At 42.8% G+C, this 17,769-nt stretch overlaps 1 protein-coding gene across 3 annotated transcripts in view; it reads right to left on the minus strand.

Annotated features, from left to right (window-relative positions):
- Positions 1-578: 578 nt before the first annotated feature.
- The window catches only part of LOC311105998 (lysophospholipase D GDPD1-like), a 44,909-nt gene continuing 27,718 nt past the window's right edge, over positions 579-17,769 (minus strand). For 2 of the 3 annotated variants that reach the window (XM_084148255.1, XM_084148254.1), the window contains exons 4-11: positions 12,858-12,993; positions 12,237-12,282; positions 12,032-12,153; positions 11,810-11,899; positions 11,445-11,578; positions 1,655-1,720; positions 1,404-1,455; positions 579-1,318 (exon numbers count right to left, since the gene is read on the minus strand). In XM_084148255.1, coding sequence (XP_084004381.1) covers positions 1,166-1,318; positions 1,404-1,455; positions 1,655-1,720; positions 11,445-11,578; positions 11,810-11,899; positions 12,032-12,153; positions 12,237-12,282; positions 12,858-12,993 — 799 coding nt within the window. In that variant the 3' untranslated portion in view covers positions 579-1,165. Of the gene's footprint in view, positions 1,319-1,403; positions 1,456-1,654; positions 1,721-3,071; positions 3,167-11,444; positions 11,579-11,809; positions 11,900-12,031; positions 12,154-12,236; positions 12,283-12,857; positions 12,994-17,769 lie in introns of all 3 variants that reach the window. The other variant, XR_014610292.1, reaches the window with a different exon arrangement.

Below are 17,769 nucleotides of genomic sequence, written 5' to 3' on the forward strand. Positions count from 1 at the left end.
CCCTAACGGAAATATGCAGATACCTGGTATAACGCGCCAATAGGATCTCGCTAGCTCATGCTTGGCTCTGCCCACCTTCTTCCTTTATATGCCCACTATGACTCATTTGTTCCCATTGGAAACGAAAGACTGTGGTCTATCTTGGTTTAGTTATTCAAATCTTTGGTATAGCTGTGCAGATCTGCCAACCAAGCGCAACACTGCGTTCACTTTCGAAACCAAACATTATGATAAACAAACATGTATATAAAACAGGCTTTTGTCACTGTTCCCTAGCAATCATGTGTTTCCATCAAATAGACTTGTTGCGGATCCCCGCTTCTCCTTCCCAACTACGGGCACTTGCCTGAAACAACCAAAAGGATGGACAACGTTAATTGGCAGGTGGAATTACGTCCAATAAGGTTGCAAGTTTAAAGAGGGAGGCGGGATCAGGTCACAACCAAACATCAAATACATTTCATATTTCAATACCATTTTACAATCAATACTTTTTTTTTTTTTTAAACAATCTAAATTGCAAAAAATAAACACTTTAAATTCTATTGATTCTGCAGGTGAAAAATAATAATTAAAAACAGGTCTCAGTCACTTTACTTTGCTATTACACAAATGTAAGACTAATTGTAGTGCCAGTCTATTTATGCTATCATGCCAACTCCTTTTCGCTCATTGTCATGCCATGTTTGGCTTGACAATGGGCAATGGTGTTGGCATGACAGCACAAACAGACTGGCACTGAATGAAGTCTTGAATTTGACAGATGCGTGCATTATCTGTCAAACAGCAAAACACAATAACATACTGAATATTGAACCACTTCTTGATCAAATATCCCTCTCCTACGATTAACATATTAACTGGCCATGTTACATTAATCAAACTTTTTTTTTTAACTACTGTAAAAGTAGATACATTAACAAGTTTTATTGCCCAGTTGAAGTGCAGGACAAAGGCCAAATAATCTTAGCTGCCTGTGCTGGTGTTCAAACAGTTCTGTATCTACATGGACACAACAAGGGGAATCTTGGGTGATCATCCTCTGTGCGTACATCAACACGCCAACGCCTCCCAGAATAGCCAAGGTCTGGAGTCCGATGGGAGTCTGGAGATACTTTGGCAGGTCAGTTGGCTTTAGTGGTGGGAACGTGGCGACTTTGGCACGTCATTCAGTCTTTAGTTTATTTAGGCATTTAGCAGTGCCATTCTTCTCCATGAAGTCCCTCAACTTGGTGGGGTAGTCAGTCATGACACCTGTGGCTCCCAGGTCAAAGGCTCTCTTAAAGTCCTTCTCGTCGTTCAGCACCCACACATAAACCTGGAATTAAACAAGTATGAGCACGAGCAGAGCAAAGTGACTGTGATACAAGCGATAGATAGCAGTTTTGTCAGAATGGCCTTACTTGTATTCCCCTTGCTGTTAGGTGATTGAACAGAGCTCTTCTCATCAGCAGGCTGCAGGAGAAACAGTCTTTAGACCCTGATTAATGAACCTCATCATTTATAATATTACATATCACCTGTTCTGGACCACAGCTACAGTCAACCACTCACCAGACGTCCAAACGTAATGCTATGCATGCTCCTTCTGAAGTGTGCAATGGAGCAGTTGTTCCAAGTGGAGGGTACAGTCATCTCAGATTATTACACTTACGTATCTGCCAGCCAGGTGATGACATGCTGACTCCTGGTCATCTTATCAGGATCCCTCATAAGATGTCTGTGGAATCACAAAAACACAACACAGGCAATACATAAGGGAAAATGAAGGAATCGAAAGTACACTTTTTTACCCAACTTTAGAATTCAGGTATTTCTACAGGTCAATCCTCTTTAAAGGGATAGTGCGAGATTCTGGCGCATAAGCAATTTTTCTACTTACCAAGAGTCAAATGAACCATTTTTATGTCTCTGCATACAGTATGAAGGAAGTTCAAGGTAGTTTTGCGAGCCAACGCTAACTAGCTTTAGCACAATGACTGGAAGTCTACAGGTACACTAGCAGTATCCATGATTTCAACTGACTCTGAGTAAGAAGAAAAATTGACAGAATCTCACAGAATCCCTTTAAAGGGCCCCTCCGGTGAACAAAAATGAAAAAGAAACACGGTTAGCTTATAACAAACCACATAGTGGCCTCAACTCAACCTCTGTTTACGTCCAAATTCAGCTGCTTTAAATGGAAAGGCATTTATTATTCATCCCTATGATCCCTGCTGTTTGGCTTACTTCCAAATTGGAAAGCATTTACAATCCAGAGAACAAACAGGCATGTTATTTGAATCATTTAATTGTGCCCAGAGATCAACTTTCAAACGGCAACATATTATTCCAGATAAGACCTCCTGAGTGGCGCAGTGGTCTAAGGCACTAACTGTGCCACTAGAGATCCTGGTTCGAATCCAGGCTCTGTCGCAGCCGGCCGCGACCGGGAGACTCATGGGCGGCGCACAATTGGCCCAGCGTCGTCCAGGGTAGGGGAGGGAATGGCCGGCAGGGATGTAGCTCAGTTGATAGAGCATGGCGTTTGCAACGCCAGGGTTGTGGGTTCAATTCCCACTGGGGGCCAGTATAAAAAAAATATATATGTATTCACTAACTGTAAGTCGCTCTGGATAAGAGCGTCTGCTAAATGACTAAAATGTAAATGTAAATAAGAGAGGGTGGAGAGCCAGTGGGTAGAGAGAACATGAGGGTATTGTGAGGGGAGGTAGGACTCCACTTATCTTACAATAAGATACTTGACTAAATGTTACTGGGTAGAATCATTGAATACATTTATGATTATTATAAAATACTCAGCTTGATATAATAGTTTGGTTAAAACGTTTGCATGCTTTGCAAGAACAACAATTTCCCTCATAATCCTGTTTACACAGACATCTGACAAATCAAGTTGCCTGATGGGACTTGATGGAAAAAATGCAGAAAGTCAGCAATCAAAAGAAACGTTCTTAAAACAGCGACCATATCATTTTTGGGAAAGCCTATTTGATTCCGAGTTCGGACATATAAAGTTGGTATGTGTAAACTATTTCTAAAATGCATACTTTCAGATTTTTAGAACTCACTTCACTCGAGCCAAAGAGGGAGGCCCTGCTGCTCGTGATAGCACATGTGCAGAACAAATACACCGCAGGAACTCCGATTAAGGTGTTTACATGTCCTAATAATTCGAAAGAGAGGGGGGAAAAAAACAGGTGTTTTAAATCGGTTTATGGTAGGTATGCAAATGTCTATTTTGCTGCTGACTAATCGACCCTCATTAACCAGTTAACAAATGGTTAAATTTGTTCCAAACAGTGAAATAACATGACCAACAGAAAATACTACGCATGCATACACGGAACAGAAATATTTAATTAAGAGCTTAATTGAAACATACAACAATAGCAAGCATATCGTCTCACAGCCAAAAGGCTATATTATCAAACATGCAACTCCTGTAATTAAAGCAGCCAATGTAAAACCACATTTTCAATCATTTGCCAAAATGCAATTCGTGGGGAAACATTCGAAAAAAGCGCACCTGATGCGAGCGGTTCCATATATGACAGAGATGAAAATCTGTTAGAACATTTGAAAGAGGGGGAATCTAAAGATGCAACAACTATGATGGGTTGCTAATATGACTAGGATTGTGACTTTGGCTTCTGGACAACAAATGTTGATATGAAAACCCATAGAAGAGGAGAGTAAAGCTAGTTTCAATGGCATATTTTATTAACTTTAATTTATTTAGGGGAACCCAATTGAGACCAGGGAATCCAGGTGTAATTCGTTTTGTAAGGTATTCCATAACTGTGGTGCATTAAAACTAAAGGCGGATTTATCAAACTTTGTGGAGACAAGCGGGACCTCAAGAGTTAACCAACCCTGCGAACTGGTTTTGACGTCTCATATTTTTATACACTGAACAAAAATATAAACGCAACATGTAAAGTGTTGGTCCCATGTTTCCTGAGCTGAAGGAAGTCTCGAGGTTTTGCTCGCCTGAGGTAGAGTATCTTATGATAAGCTGTAGACCACACTATTTACCAAGAGAGTTTTCATCTATATTTTTCATAGCTGTCTATTTACCACCACAAACCAATGCTGGCATTAAGATTGCACTGAATGAGTTGTACAAGGCCATAAATCAACAGGAAAACGCTCATCCAGATGCAGCGCTCCTAGTGGCCGGGGACTTTAATGCAGGGAAACTTAAATCCGTTCTACCTCATTTCTACCAGCATGTTAAATGTGCAACCAGAGGAAAAAAAACTCTAGACCACCTTTACTCCACACACAGAGACGCATACAAAGCTCTCCCTCGCCCTCCATTTGGCAAATCTGACCATAACTCTATCCTCCTGATTCCTGCTTATAAGCAAAAACTAAAGCAGGAAGCACCAGTGACTCGGTTAATAAAAAAGTGGTCAGATGACGCAGATGCTAAGCTACAGGACTGTTTTGCTAGCACAGACTGGAACATGTTCCGGGATTCTTCAGACAGCATTGATGAGTACACCACATCAGTCACTGGCTTCATCAATAAGTGCATCGATGATGTCGTCCCCACAGTGACCGTACGTACATACCCCAACCAGAAGCCATGGATTACAGGAAACATCCGCACTGAGCTAAAGGGTAGAGCTGCCGCTTTCAAGGAACGGGACTCTAACCCGGACGCTTATAAGAAATCCCACTATGACCTCAGACGAACCATCAAACAGGCAAAGAGTCAATACAGGACTAATATTGAATCGTACTACACTGGCTCTGACGCTCGTCGGATGTGGCAGGGCTTGAAAACTATTACAGACTTCAAAGGGAAGCACATCTGTGAGCTGCCCAGTGACACAAGCCTACCAGACGAGCTAAACCACTTCTATGCTCGCTTCGAGGCAAGCAACACTGAAGCATGCATGAGAGCACCAGCTGTTCCAGATGACTATGTGATCACGCTCTCCGTAGCCGATGTGAGTAAGACTTTTAAGCAGGTCAACATTCACAAGGCCGCAGGGCCAGACGGATTACCAGGACGTGTACTCCGAGCATGTGCTGACCAACTGGCAAGTGTCTTCACTGACATTTTCAACATGTCCCTGACTGAGTCTGTAATACCAACATGTTTCAAGCAGACCACCATAGTCCCCGTGTCCAAGGACTCTAAGATAACCCACCTGGACAAGAGGAACACCTACGTGAGAATGCTATTCATTGACTACATTTACATTTACGTCATTTAGCAGACGCTCTTATCCAGAGCGACTTACATAAATTTTTTAATTTTTCATACCCCGTGGGAATCGAACCCACAACCCTGCCGTTGCAAACGCCATGCTCTAACAACTGAGCTACATCCCTGCCGGCCATTCCCTTCCCTACCCTAGACGACGCTGGGCCAATTGTGCGCCGCCCCATTGGTCTCCCGGTCACGGCCGGCTACGACAGAGCCTGGATTCGAACCAGGATCTCTAGTGGCACAGCTAGCACTGCGATGCAGTGCCTTAGAACACTGCGCCACTCGGGAGACTACAGCTCAGCATTCAACACCATTGTGCCCTCTAAACTCATCACTAAGCTAAGGATCCTGGGACTAAACACCTCCCTCTGCAACTGGATCCTGGACTTCCTGACGGGCCGCCCCCAGGTGGTAAGGGTAGGTAACAACACATCTGCCACACTGATCCTCAACACGGGGGCCCCTCAGGGGTGCGTGCTCAGTCCCCTCCTGTACTCTCTGTTCACCCATGACTGCATGGCCAGGCACGACTCCAACACCATCATTAAGTTTGCCGACGACACAACAGTGGTAGGCCTGATCACCGACAACGATGAGACAGCCTATAGGGAGGAGGTCAGAGACCTGGCCGTGTGGTGCCAGGACAACAACCTCTCCCTCAACGTGACCAAGACAAAGGAGATGATTGTGGACTACAGGAAAAAAAAGAGGACTGAGCACGCCCCCATTCTCATCGACGGGGCTGTAGTGGAACAGGTTGAGAGCTTCAAGTTCCTTGGTGTCCACATCACCAATGAACTATCATGGTCCAAACACACCAAGACAGTCGTGAAGAGGGCACGACAAAGCCTATTCCCCCTCAGGAGACTGAAAAGATTTGGCATGGGTCCTCAGATCCTCAAAAAATTCTACAGCTGCACCATCGAGAGCATCATGACTGGTTGCATCACCGCCTGGTATGGCAACTGCTTGGCCTCCGACCGCAAGGCACTACAGAGGGTAGTGCGTACGGCCCAGTACATCACTGGGGCCAAGCTTCCTGCCATCCAGGACCTCTATACCAGGCTGTGTCAGAGGAAGGCCCTCAAAATTGTCAAAGACTCCAGCCACCCTAGTCATAGACTGTTCTCTCTGCTACCGCACGGCAAGCGGTACCGGAGTGCCAAGTCTAGGTCCAAAAGACTTCTCAACAGCTTCTACCCCCAAGCCATAAGACTCCTGAACAGCTAGCTAATCATGGCTACCCGGACTATTTGCACTGCCCCCACACCCCATCCTTTTTACGCTGCTGCTACTCTGTTAATTATTTATGCATAGTCACTTTAACTCTACCCACATGTACATATTACCTCAACTAGCCGGTGCCCCCGCACATTGACTCTGCAACGGTACCCCCCTGCAACGGTATAGCCTCCCTACTGTTACTTTATTTTACTTCTGCTCTTTTTTTTCCTCAACACTTTTTTTGTTGTTATTTTTACTTTTTTTGTTAAAAATAAATGCACTGTTGGTTAAGGGCTGTAAGTAAGCATTTCACTGTAATGCCTGCACCTGTTGTATTCGATTTGAAAATTTGATTTGATTTGATTTGAAACAAAAGATCCCAAATATTTTCTATATGCACAAAAGGCTTATTTCTCTCAAACTTAGTGAAAAATGTGTTTACATCCCTGTTAGTGAGCATTTCTCCTTTGACAAGATAATCCATCCACCTGACAGGTGTGGCATATCAAGAAACTGATTAAACAGCAAGATCATTACACAGGTGCACCTTGTGCTGGGGACAATAAAAGGTCACTCTAAAATGTGCAGTTTTGTCACACAACACAATGCCACAGATGTCTCAAGTTGAGGGGGAGCGTACAATTGGCATGCTGACTGCAGGAATGTCCACCAGAGCTGTTGCCAGATAATTGAATGTTCATTTCTCTACCATAAGCCGCCTCCAACATCGTTTTCGATAATTTGGCAGTATGTACAACCGCCTCACAACCGCAGACCACGTGTATGGTGTTGTGTGGGCGAGCGGTTTGCTGATATCAACGTTGTGGCCAGAGTGCCCCATGGTGGCGGTGGGGTTATGGTATGCGCAGGCATAAGCTACGGACAACGAACACAACTGCATTTTATCGATGGCAATCTGAATGCACAGAGATACCGTGACGAGATCCTGAGGCCCATGTTGTGCCATTAACCCGCTGCCATCACCTCGTTTCAGCATGATAATGCACAGCCCCATGTCGCAAGGATCTATCCTGGAAGCTGAAAATGTCCCAGTTCTTCCATGGCCTGCATACACACCAGACATGTCACCTATTGAGTATGGTTTTCTAATCCACGCCAATACTTTTTTTTAAAGGTATCTGTGACCAACAGATGCATACAGTGGGGAAAAAAAGTATTTAGTCAGCCACCAATTGTGCAAGTTCTCCCACTTAAAAAGATGAGAGAGGCCTGTAATTTTCATCATAGGTACACGTCAACTATGACAGACAAATTGAGAGAGAAAAAAATCCAGAAAATCACATTGTAGGATTTTTTATGAATTTATTTGTGAATTATGGTGGAAAATAAGTATTTGGTCACCTACAAACAAGCAAGATTTCTGGCTCTCACAGACCTGTAACTTCTTCTTTAAGAGGCTCCTCTGTCCTCCACTCATTACCTGTATTAATGGCACCTGTTTGAACTTATCATCAGTATAAAAGACACCTGTCCACAACCTCAAACAGTCACACTCCAAACTCCACTATGGCCAAGACCAAAGAGCTGTCAAAGGACACCAGAAACAAAATTGTAGACCTGCACCAAGCTGGGAAGACTGAATCTGCAATAGTTAAGCAGCTTGGTTTGAAGAAATCAACTGTGGGAGCAATTATTAGGAAATGGAAGACATACAAGACCACTGATAATCTCCCTCGATCTGGGGCTCCACGCAAGATCTCACCCTGTGGGGTCAAAATGATCACAAGAACGGTGAGCCAAAATCCCAGAACCACACGGGGGGACCTAGTGAATGACCTGCAGAGAGCTGGGACCAAAGTAACAAAGCCTACCATCAGTAACACACTACGCCGCCAGGGACTCAAATCCTGCAGTGCCAGACGTGTCCCCCTGCTTAAGCCAGTACATGTCCAGGCCCGTCTGAAGTTTGCTAGAGTGCATTTGGATGATCCAGAAGAGGATTGGGAGAATGCCATATGGTCAGATGAAACCAAAATATAACTTTTTGGTAAAAACTCAACTCGTCGTGTTTGGAGGACAAAGAATGCTGAGTTGCATCCAAAGAACACCATACCTACTGTGAAGCATGGGGATGGAAACATCATGCTTTGGGGCTGTTTTTCTGCAAAGGGACCAGGACGACTGATCCGTGTAAAGGAAAGAATGAATGGGGCCATGTATCGTGAGATTTTGAGTGAAAACCTCCTTCCATCAGCAAGGGCATTGAAGATGAAACGTGGCTGGGTCTTTCAGCATGACAATGATCCCAAACACACCGCCCGGGCAACGAAGGAGTGGCTTCGTAAGAAGCATTTCAAGGTCCTGGAGTGGCCTAGCCAGTCTCCAGATCTCAACCCCATAGAAAATCTTTGGAGGGAGTTGAAAGTCCGTGTTGCCCAGCGACAGCCCCAAAACATCACTGCTCTAGAGGAGATCTGCATGGAGGAATGGGCCAAAATACCAGCAACAGTGTGTGAAAACCTTGTGAAGACATACAGAAAACGTTTGACCTGTGTCATTGCCAACAAAGGGTATATAACAAAGTATTGAGAAACTTTTGTTATTGACCAAATACTTATTTTCCACCATAATTTGCAAATAAATTCATTACAAATCCTACAATGTGATTTTCTGGATTTTTTTTTCTCATTTTGTCTGTCATAGTTGACGTGTACCAATGATGAAAATTACAGGCCTCTCTCATCTTTTTAAGTGGGAGAACTTGCACAATAGGTGGCTGACTAAATACTTTTTTCCCCCACTGTATCTGTAATCCCAGACGTGAAAACCATAGATTAGAGCCTAATGAATGTATTTGAATTGACTGATTTCCTTATATGAACTGTAACTCAGTAAAATCTTTGAAATTGTTGCATGTTGCGTTTATATTTCTGTTCAGTATATTTCAACAGGGAAGTGAGGTAGGTTGGAAGCTTGTGGAGCAGAGCTTTGCAAACAAAAAGGGAGTAATGAAGTGATCTAGAGGACTTTAGTGAGGTCCAGCCGACCTTCTGATACAGGATGCAGTGATGAGTATTAAAACTGTCACCTGTAATAAAGCAAAGGGCGCTATGGTAGAGGGCATCCAAAGGTTTAAAGGTAGTGGCTGCTGCATTCTGGTAAATGGTGTCACCATAGTCAAGAATTGGCAGGAAAGTTGACTGTACAATCTGCTTCCTGCTGTTCATGGAGGCAATATCTACATAGGTGTACAGAGGCCCATTATCAGCAACCATCAGTCCTGTGTTCCAATGGCACGTTGTGTTTGATAATCCACATTTTTCATTTTAAAAGGCTAATTGATCATTAGAAAACCCTTTTGCAATTATGTTAGCACAGCTGAAAACTGTTGTGCTGATTAAAGAAGCAATACAACTGGCCTTCTTGAGACTAGTTGAGTATCTGGAGCATCAGCAATTGTGGGTTCGATTACAGAATCAAAATGGCCAGAAACAAAGAACTTTCTTCTGAAACTCGTCAGTCTATTTTTGTTCTGAGAAATGAAGGCTATTCTATGCGAGAAATTGCCAAGAAACTGAAGATCTCGTACAACGCTGTGTACTACTGACTTCACAGAACAGCGCAAACTGGCTCTAACCAGAATAGAAAGAGGAGTGGGAGGCCCTGGTGCACAACTGAGCAAGAGGACAAATACATTGGAGTGTCTAGTTTGAGAAACAGGCGCCTCCACAGGTCCTCAACTGGCAACTTCATTAAAAGGCACCCGCAAAACACTAGTCTCAACGTCAACAGTGAAGAGGCGACTCTGGGATGCTGACCTTCTATGCAGAGTTGCAAAGAAAAAACATATCTCAGACTGCCCATCTTAATCTTTTGTTTTTATTGCTTTTCGTTCGAAAACAAGGACATTTCTAAGTGACCCCAAACTTTTGAACGGTAGTATGTATATATATGTCACCACCTGGCAATCTGAGCTGGAGGCAGTATGCATTTTCAAAACATATACTTAAATTGTTTGAAACCTGGACGTTTTACTTCATATTATGAGGCATGTCTTACCTTGCTTCAAAGTAGCCTAGCCAAAATCCGATTTTGCATACTGCCTCCAGCTCAGATTGCAAGGTGGTGACACGCTGATAGCCTGCCTACCGTACTGCCTATATGGCGAATGGAGTACGCGCTTCAATTAGGAGTTGAGAAATAAAAAATTGTGGCAGTAGAAAGCGCCTCTTTTTAATCGTGGCCATCAAAACTCTGTTTTTAACACACTATTGCATTTAGAATTGTTGCACAATGATTGGGTTTATAAGAACACGTTTCACTAGAGCAACAAATCGGTGGGAAGAGCTGCAGCTTTCACTGTCCGACAGGTGATATTCCGCTCTAAGTAGGGTCTGTATGCTGTGCGCATGTGATAAATAAGATACATGACGACTAACGAAAATACACATGTACCAATTTAATTGCACTAAATCATGCAAATTAACCTTTAGACCGATAAGCATGAACAGTCAAATTTATTTTCTGCGGCTAACCGATTAACAGTTAACCATCAACATCCCTAGTTTATGCTTACTTCGATTATATGATCTTACACAGATTAAGATAATCATTGTAAGGTGTTTACATGACTAATGCCAAACTGAGTATTGCCATAATCATCTTAATATCGAATTATTAGTGCATGTAAACATGGTCAATGACATGGATATTTCATTTATGACATCAATATTTTCAAAGGCTACCAGATCAGTGTCAATGTCTATTAATGCAGCAACTAGTTTGTCAGTAGACAAATGGCGTCTTGTCTTCCTCCTGCCCATCACTTTCTATAATACTATCTCTGACTTCCATCTCGCCGCTCTTAAATGCCCCTTGCTCCAAAGAAATGGGGAGTCATCTCATTATTAGCTCCGTGGTTTACTCTTTTACCCGTGTCATACAAACACTAGAATCAAGGAGGATAGGTGTAACATTTAAGCTGATGGCCTAAGCTAAGTTAAAAGTGTGTGTGTGTCTGCATGTTGCATACTTAGTGACAATGGAGGGCATGGGGATCTCCAGGAACTGCTCTCTGAGGGGCACAAAGGGCAGGAGGCCGGTGTAGAAGAGCCCCACCAGCATTAGAACCCTGCGCATGCTGAACAGCACTGGGATACGAGGGTTCTACAACACAGTCAGAGAAAAGCAGAAGGTGGTGATGAATACAAGTCCGCAATCCAGCTTTCCTGGTATGACAAAGAACTCAGTCCTCCTATGTGCTAAAAGGTTCTTCCCAAACGGTCATCATAAAAATGGGTACATATCATGTGCACTTCAAGTTTATGTTGATCAAGGTAAATATTATCAAGTATAAACAGAATATATAATTATACAAGGCAATTAGCCTTTGGTTACCTCCTTGTAACACTTCTGCACAATCTGGTTGCTAGAGTTGCCCCAAACAGTGAGGTGTTCTCTGTCATACTTCACAACCAGCTCTGAGACCTGCAGAACAAACAAATTCACAACCCACCACAATGACAACCATTTGATGAGAACACTTATCCCATCACACACTCAAAGCACCCACTTCTTTCCTGAAATGTCTAACCCCAGGGCACACACACACAGACACACCTTCTTGATAAGTGTGTCATTGTTGACCTTGATGTCGATGTTGACAGGGGTCTTCGGGAAGGCCTCGAACACGTCCCTGAGGAGAGGAATGCGTTTGTCCTCCCCTCCCTCACAGACGCATTCTGTTGACACAGACAGGGAAAAAATAAGGACACATCCACACCTGCCAAAGCAGCATGTACCGCATACAAACAGTGATACTCACCTCTCTGGAAAGTCACACCAAGCTTGCACAGGTAAGGAGGCAGATCCTATAGAGAACAAACATAGTACACACATTTTATCATGCATATCCCTTTTAGTGTTGTCACGATACCAGTATCGCGATACTAGGAAGTAAGGAAGTAAAGGAAACAAAACATGAAGCGGACTTCATTACTTGAGGAAAACATTCCTAATGTTGGAAAAAAACAGCCTTATGTAGTCACCCAGAGTCACATTTGTTTATTTTGCAAGCTATAGCTTGCAAAAGTAGGTTTTAAAGGACCATAGAGTTTAGTTTGCTTCGTGTTCTCTTTTTTGCCAAAGAAAATCTGATATCGCACTAATCCCTTTAGATGTATTATTTGGTCAAAAGTCAGATTTAAGCTTTTGACAGGATCTATTCTAATAGTGAGATAAGTACAACAAAAGACTGGGGAGTAAAATTACATGAAAGCTGAGTTCAAGACCAGACCAGGAAAGAGGCGTCTAAAATAGCCAAAGACAGGAAGAAATGGAGGGACCTTGTGGAGTCCTTACCGACCACTTGCTGCAATGAGGCCTAGGTAAAGTACATAGGCTAAGTTTTATATGACTGTTGAGAAGCCAACCTTGCAATACTCACGGCGTAGGCCACGTCAGAGAGGTGGGCACAGACGCCAGTCGACCTCTCCAGGTTGGCATCATGTAACACGACCACCTGCTCGTCCTTGGTCAAGTGACAGTCCAGCTCCAGCATGTCGGTGCCAAGGTCCACTGCACTGGACACATGTAAAGGAGACAATAACACACACACACACACACACACACTAGTACCACACCAGCAGGAAGTTGAGGATCGCATCAACAAATCTAGACAGGGTACACACACACACATAATGGATGTCATGCTGCTTGCTGAACAGTATATCTTCCTCCCCTACTGGGATTTATCTGTCTCGCAAACACACATGACCGCCCTCTTGACAATGTCTTAGCCAACTACACCACCGAAACGCTAGCAAGTCGATGGCACAGGTGTTGGCATTTCAAGCTAAGGAGTGAGGTTAACCAATTCAACTCCGTTAACTACACTTCAAAATGGCTCCTACTAAGTGGTGTGTATTCATGGAGGCCAAGAGAAGCCAGGCTTCCCCCCAATAATTGACCAATATACACTACCAGTCAAAAGTTTGGACACACCCACTCATTCAAGGGTTTTTCTTTATTTTTACATTGTAGAATAATAGTGAAGACATCAAAACTATGAAATAACATATGGAATCATGTAGTAACCAAAAAAAGTGTTAAACAAATCAAAATATATTTTATATTTGAGATTCTTCAAATAGCCACCCTTTGCTTTGATGACAGCTTTGCAGACTCTTGGCTTTCTCTCAACCAGCTTCATGAGGTAGTCACCTGGAATGCATTTCAATTAACAGGTGTGCCTTCTTAAAAGTTAATTTGTGGAATTTATTTCCTTCTTAATGCGTTTGAGCCAATCCGTTGTGTTGTGACAAGGTCGGGGGGGGGGGGGGGGTAAAAGACCAAGTCCATATTATGGCAAGAACAGCTCAAATAAGAAAAGAAAAATGACAGTCCATCATTACTTTAAGACATGAAGATCAGTCAATACGGAACATTTCAAGAACTTTGAAAGTTTCTTCAAGTGCAGTCGCAAAAACCATCAAGCGCTATGATGAAACTGGCTCTCACCAGAATGGAAGACCCAGAGTTACCGCTGCTGCAGAGGATAAGTTCATTAGAGTTACCAGCCTCAGAAATTGCAGCCCAAATAAATGCTTTACAGAGTTCAAGTCACAGACACATCTCAACATCAACTGTTCAGAGGGGACTGTGTTATGGTGGAGGAGGTGTTATGGTGTGGGGGTGTTTTGCTGGTGACACTGTCTGTGACATTTATTTAGAATTCAAGGCACACTTAACCAGCATGGCTACCACAGCATTCTGCAGCGATACGCCATCCCATCTGGTTTGGGCTTAGTTGGACTATCATTTGTTTTTTTTGGCTCAAGAAGAAGCACATTAAGGTCCTGGAGTGGCCTAGCCAGTCTCCAGACCTTAATCCCATAGAAAATCTGTGGAGGGAGCTGAAGGTTCGAGTTGCCAAATGTCAGCCTTGAAACCTTAATGACTTGGAGAATATCTGCAAAGAGGAGTGGAACAAAATCCCTCCTGAGATGTGTGCAAACCTGGTGGCCAACTACAAGAAATGTCTGACCTCTGTGATTGCCAACAAGGGTTTTGCCACCAAGTACTAAGTCATGTTTTGCAGAGGGGTCAAATACTTATTTCTCTCATTAAATTGCAAATCAATTTATAAAATTTTTGACATGCGTTTTTCTGGATTTTTTTGTTATTCTGTCTCTCACTGTTCAAATAAACCTACCATTAAAATGATAGACTGATCATGTCTTTGTCAGTGGGCAAACGTACAAAATCAGCAGGGGATCAAATACTTTTTTCCCCTCACTGTATATATATTTTTAAATACATAAAATAATGCATCTTTCGTCTCTCTGTGTTTCATAATTTTCCTTCAATGCGCAAGAGGCTGAATGTATTTCACTGGAGAAAGCATCAAAGCGAGCGAAACAGCGCCCCTCTGTCTCTGTACGTGTAGCCCATCTATCTGATGCTGTCTGGTCAAAGAGTATGACATTGTTGCTGCCCGTTGCTTTGAATGCAAGGGAAGCCAGCGAGCATTTGGCCTTCCTTGATAAAAAAGTGTAAAATAATAGCCAATCAGCATTGAGCTAAACTGAGTGAGCTCAATTGTGAAAGGTCCTGGTGCACCAAAAATAAGTGTCAAGGGAAGCCAGTTCGGATTTGGCTTCACACCAATCACATCACATCAAAAGGAAAACGTCATTGACAGAAAAAACTTGAATTGTTGCATCTCGTTGTGTCATTGTCCTCCAGTGGCTAGCTTGCTAAAATTGGCCCTTTCTTAAATTAGCCATGGATGGAGATAGGAATTTGGACTTGTGGTTTTACTTAATTCAACGTGCTTGCCAATGATTATAAACGGCATTCTGATCTGATAAAAAAATAATATTGTAAAGTGGTTGTCCCACTGGCTATCATAAGGTGAATGCACCAATTTGTAAGTCGCTCTGGATAAGAGCGTCTGCTAAATGACGTAAATGTAAAATGTAAATTATCTAACCATAAATTCATACATTGTGCCCCTGGCCTGAGAGGGTGGAAGTTCAATATGTAGCTAGATGTAGTAGGCTAATGTTAACTAGCTGGCTCAACGTTGCCCATGAAAATAAGTTAGGCTAGCAAGCAAGCATTTTAGCCATGTAGCCTTGGAAAACTAAAACTAAAAGCATGTACTATATGACAGAGTCATAGACCATTTCATCAACATGAAAGAGAGGAGAAAACAATTATTTGAATCCATTTTGAATTCAGGCTGTAACACAACAAAATGTGGAATAAGTCAAAGGGTATGAATATTTTCTGAAGGAACGGTATACAGTGGGGAAAAAAAGTATTTAGTCAGCCACCAATTGTGCAAGTTCTCCCACTTAAAAAGATGAGAGAGGCCTGTAATTTTCATCATAGGTACACGTCAACTATGACAGACAAAATGAGAAAAAAAAATCCAGAAAATCACATTGTAGGATTTTTAATGAATTTATTGGCATATGATGGTGGAAAATAAGTATTTGGTCAATAACAAAAGTTTCTCAATACTTTGTTATATACCCTTTGTTGGCAATGACACAGGTCAAACGTTTTCTGTAAGTCTTCACAAGGTTTTCACACACTGTTGCTGGTATTTTGGCCCATTCCTCCATGCAGATCTCCTCTAGAGCAGTGATGTTTTGGGGCTGTCGCTGGGCAACACAGACTTTCAACTCCCTCCAAAGATTTTCTATGGGGTTGAGATCTGGAGACTGGCTAGGCCACTCCAGGACCTTGAAATGCTTCTTACGAAGCCACTCCTTCGTTGCCCGGGCGGTGTGTTTGGGATCATTGTCATGCTGAAAGACCCAGCCACGTTTCATCTTCAATGCCCTTGCTGATGGAAGGAGGGTTTCACTCAAAATCTCACGATACATGGCCCCATTCATTTTTTCCTTTACACGGATCAGTCGTCCTGGTCCCTTTGCAGAAAAACAGCCCCAAAGCATGATGTTTCCAACCCCATGCTTCACAGTAGGTATGGTGTTCTTTGGATGCAACTCAGCATTCTTTGTCCTCCAAACATGACGAGTTGAGTTTTTACCAAAAAGTTATATTTTGGTTTCATCTGACCATATGACATTCTCCCAATCCTCTTCTGGATCATCCAAATGCACTTCAGATGGGCCTGGACATGTACTGGCTTAAGCAGGGGGACACGTCTCGCACTGCAGGATTTGAGTCCCTGGCGGCGTAGTGTGTTACTGATGGTTGGCTTTGTTACTTTGGTCCCAGCTCTCTGCAGGTCATTCACTAGGTCCCCCCGTGTGGTTCTGGGATTTTTGCTCACCGTTCTTGTGATCATTTTGACCCCACGAGGTGAGATCTTGCGTGGAGCCCCAGATCGAGGGAGATTATCAGTGGTCTTGTATGTCTTCCATTTCCTAATAATTGCTCCCACAGTTGATTTCTTCAAACCAAGCTGCTTACCTATTGCAGATTCAGTCTTCCCAGCCTGGTGCAGGTCTATAATTTTGTTTTTGGTGTCCTTTGACAGCTCTTTGGTCTTGGCCATTGTGAAGTTTGGAGTGTGACTGTTTGAGGTTGTGGACAGGTGTCTTTTATACTGATAACAAGTTCAAACAGGTGCCATTAATACAGGTAACGAGTGGAGGACAGAGGAGCCTCTTAAAGAAGAAGTTACAGGTCTGTGAGAGCCAGAAATCTTGCTTGTTTGTAGGTGACCAAATACTTATTTTCCACCATAATTTGCAAATAAATTCATTAAAAATCCTTCTGGATTTTTTTTCCTCAATTTGTCTGTCATAGTTGACGTGTACCTATGATGAAAATTACAGGCCTCTCTCATCTTTTTAAGTGGGAGAACTTGCACAATTGGTGGCTGACTAAATACTTTTTTTCCCCACTGTATATCATGGTGGCAAGGCATATGAAATAACAGGTTATAGAGCAAACAATGCAAGATTGATGTCATGTCAAGGTTGGTGTCATGTCATTATGGCAAAATATGGTCTGTGATCTGTCAGTTACAACATCCACACATAGTACATGATAAAGCACTCCAGCACAACGATGTGACATGATTCATACTTTTGAGTCTAGACTACAATTACACACAATCATCCTCTACTAGTAATAAAACAAACTTGATGATATGAGTAATTTTGGCAAGCTGAATAATCCACTCAGCAGAAGTATATTTTACTCTTAAGGACATCTGGTCCCATCTGCCTACTTCCTTCATAGAGAGAGTGTAGGTTTATCATCAATTAGGTTCCATGATATATCTTCTTATGGCATTGCTTGCTGTTAATCTGGATATTTAGTCTAATCCTCCTGTGTTGGCCTATGTAAAACATGACATGGTGCAGCACGAT

The sequence above is a fragment of the Coregonus lavaretus genome (assembly GCF_964263955.1).
Source record: "Coregonus lavaretus genome assembly, chromosome: 30".
Lineage (NCBI taxonomy): Eukaryota > Metazoa > Chordata > Actinopteri > Salmoniformes > Salmonidae > Coregonus > Coregonus lavaretus.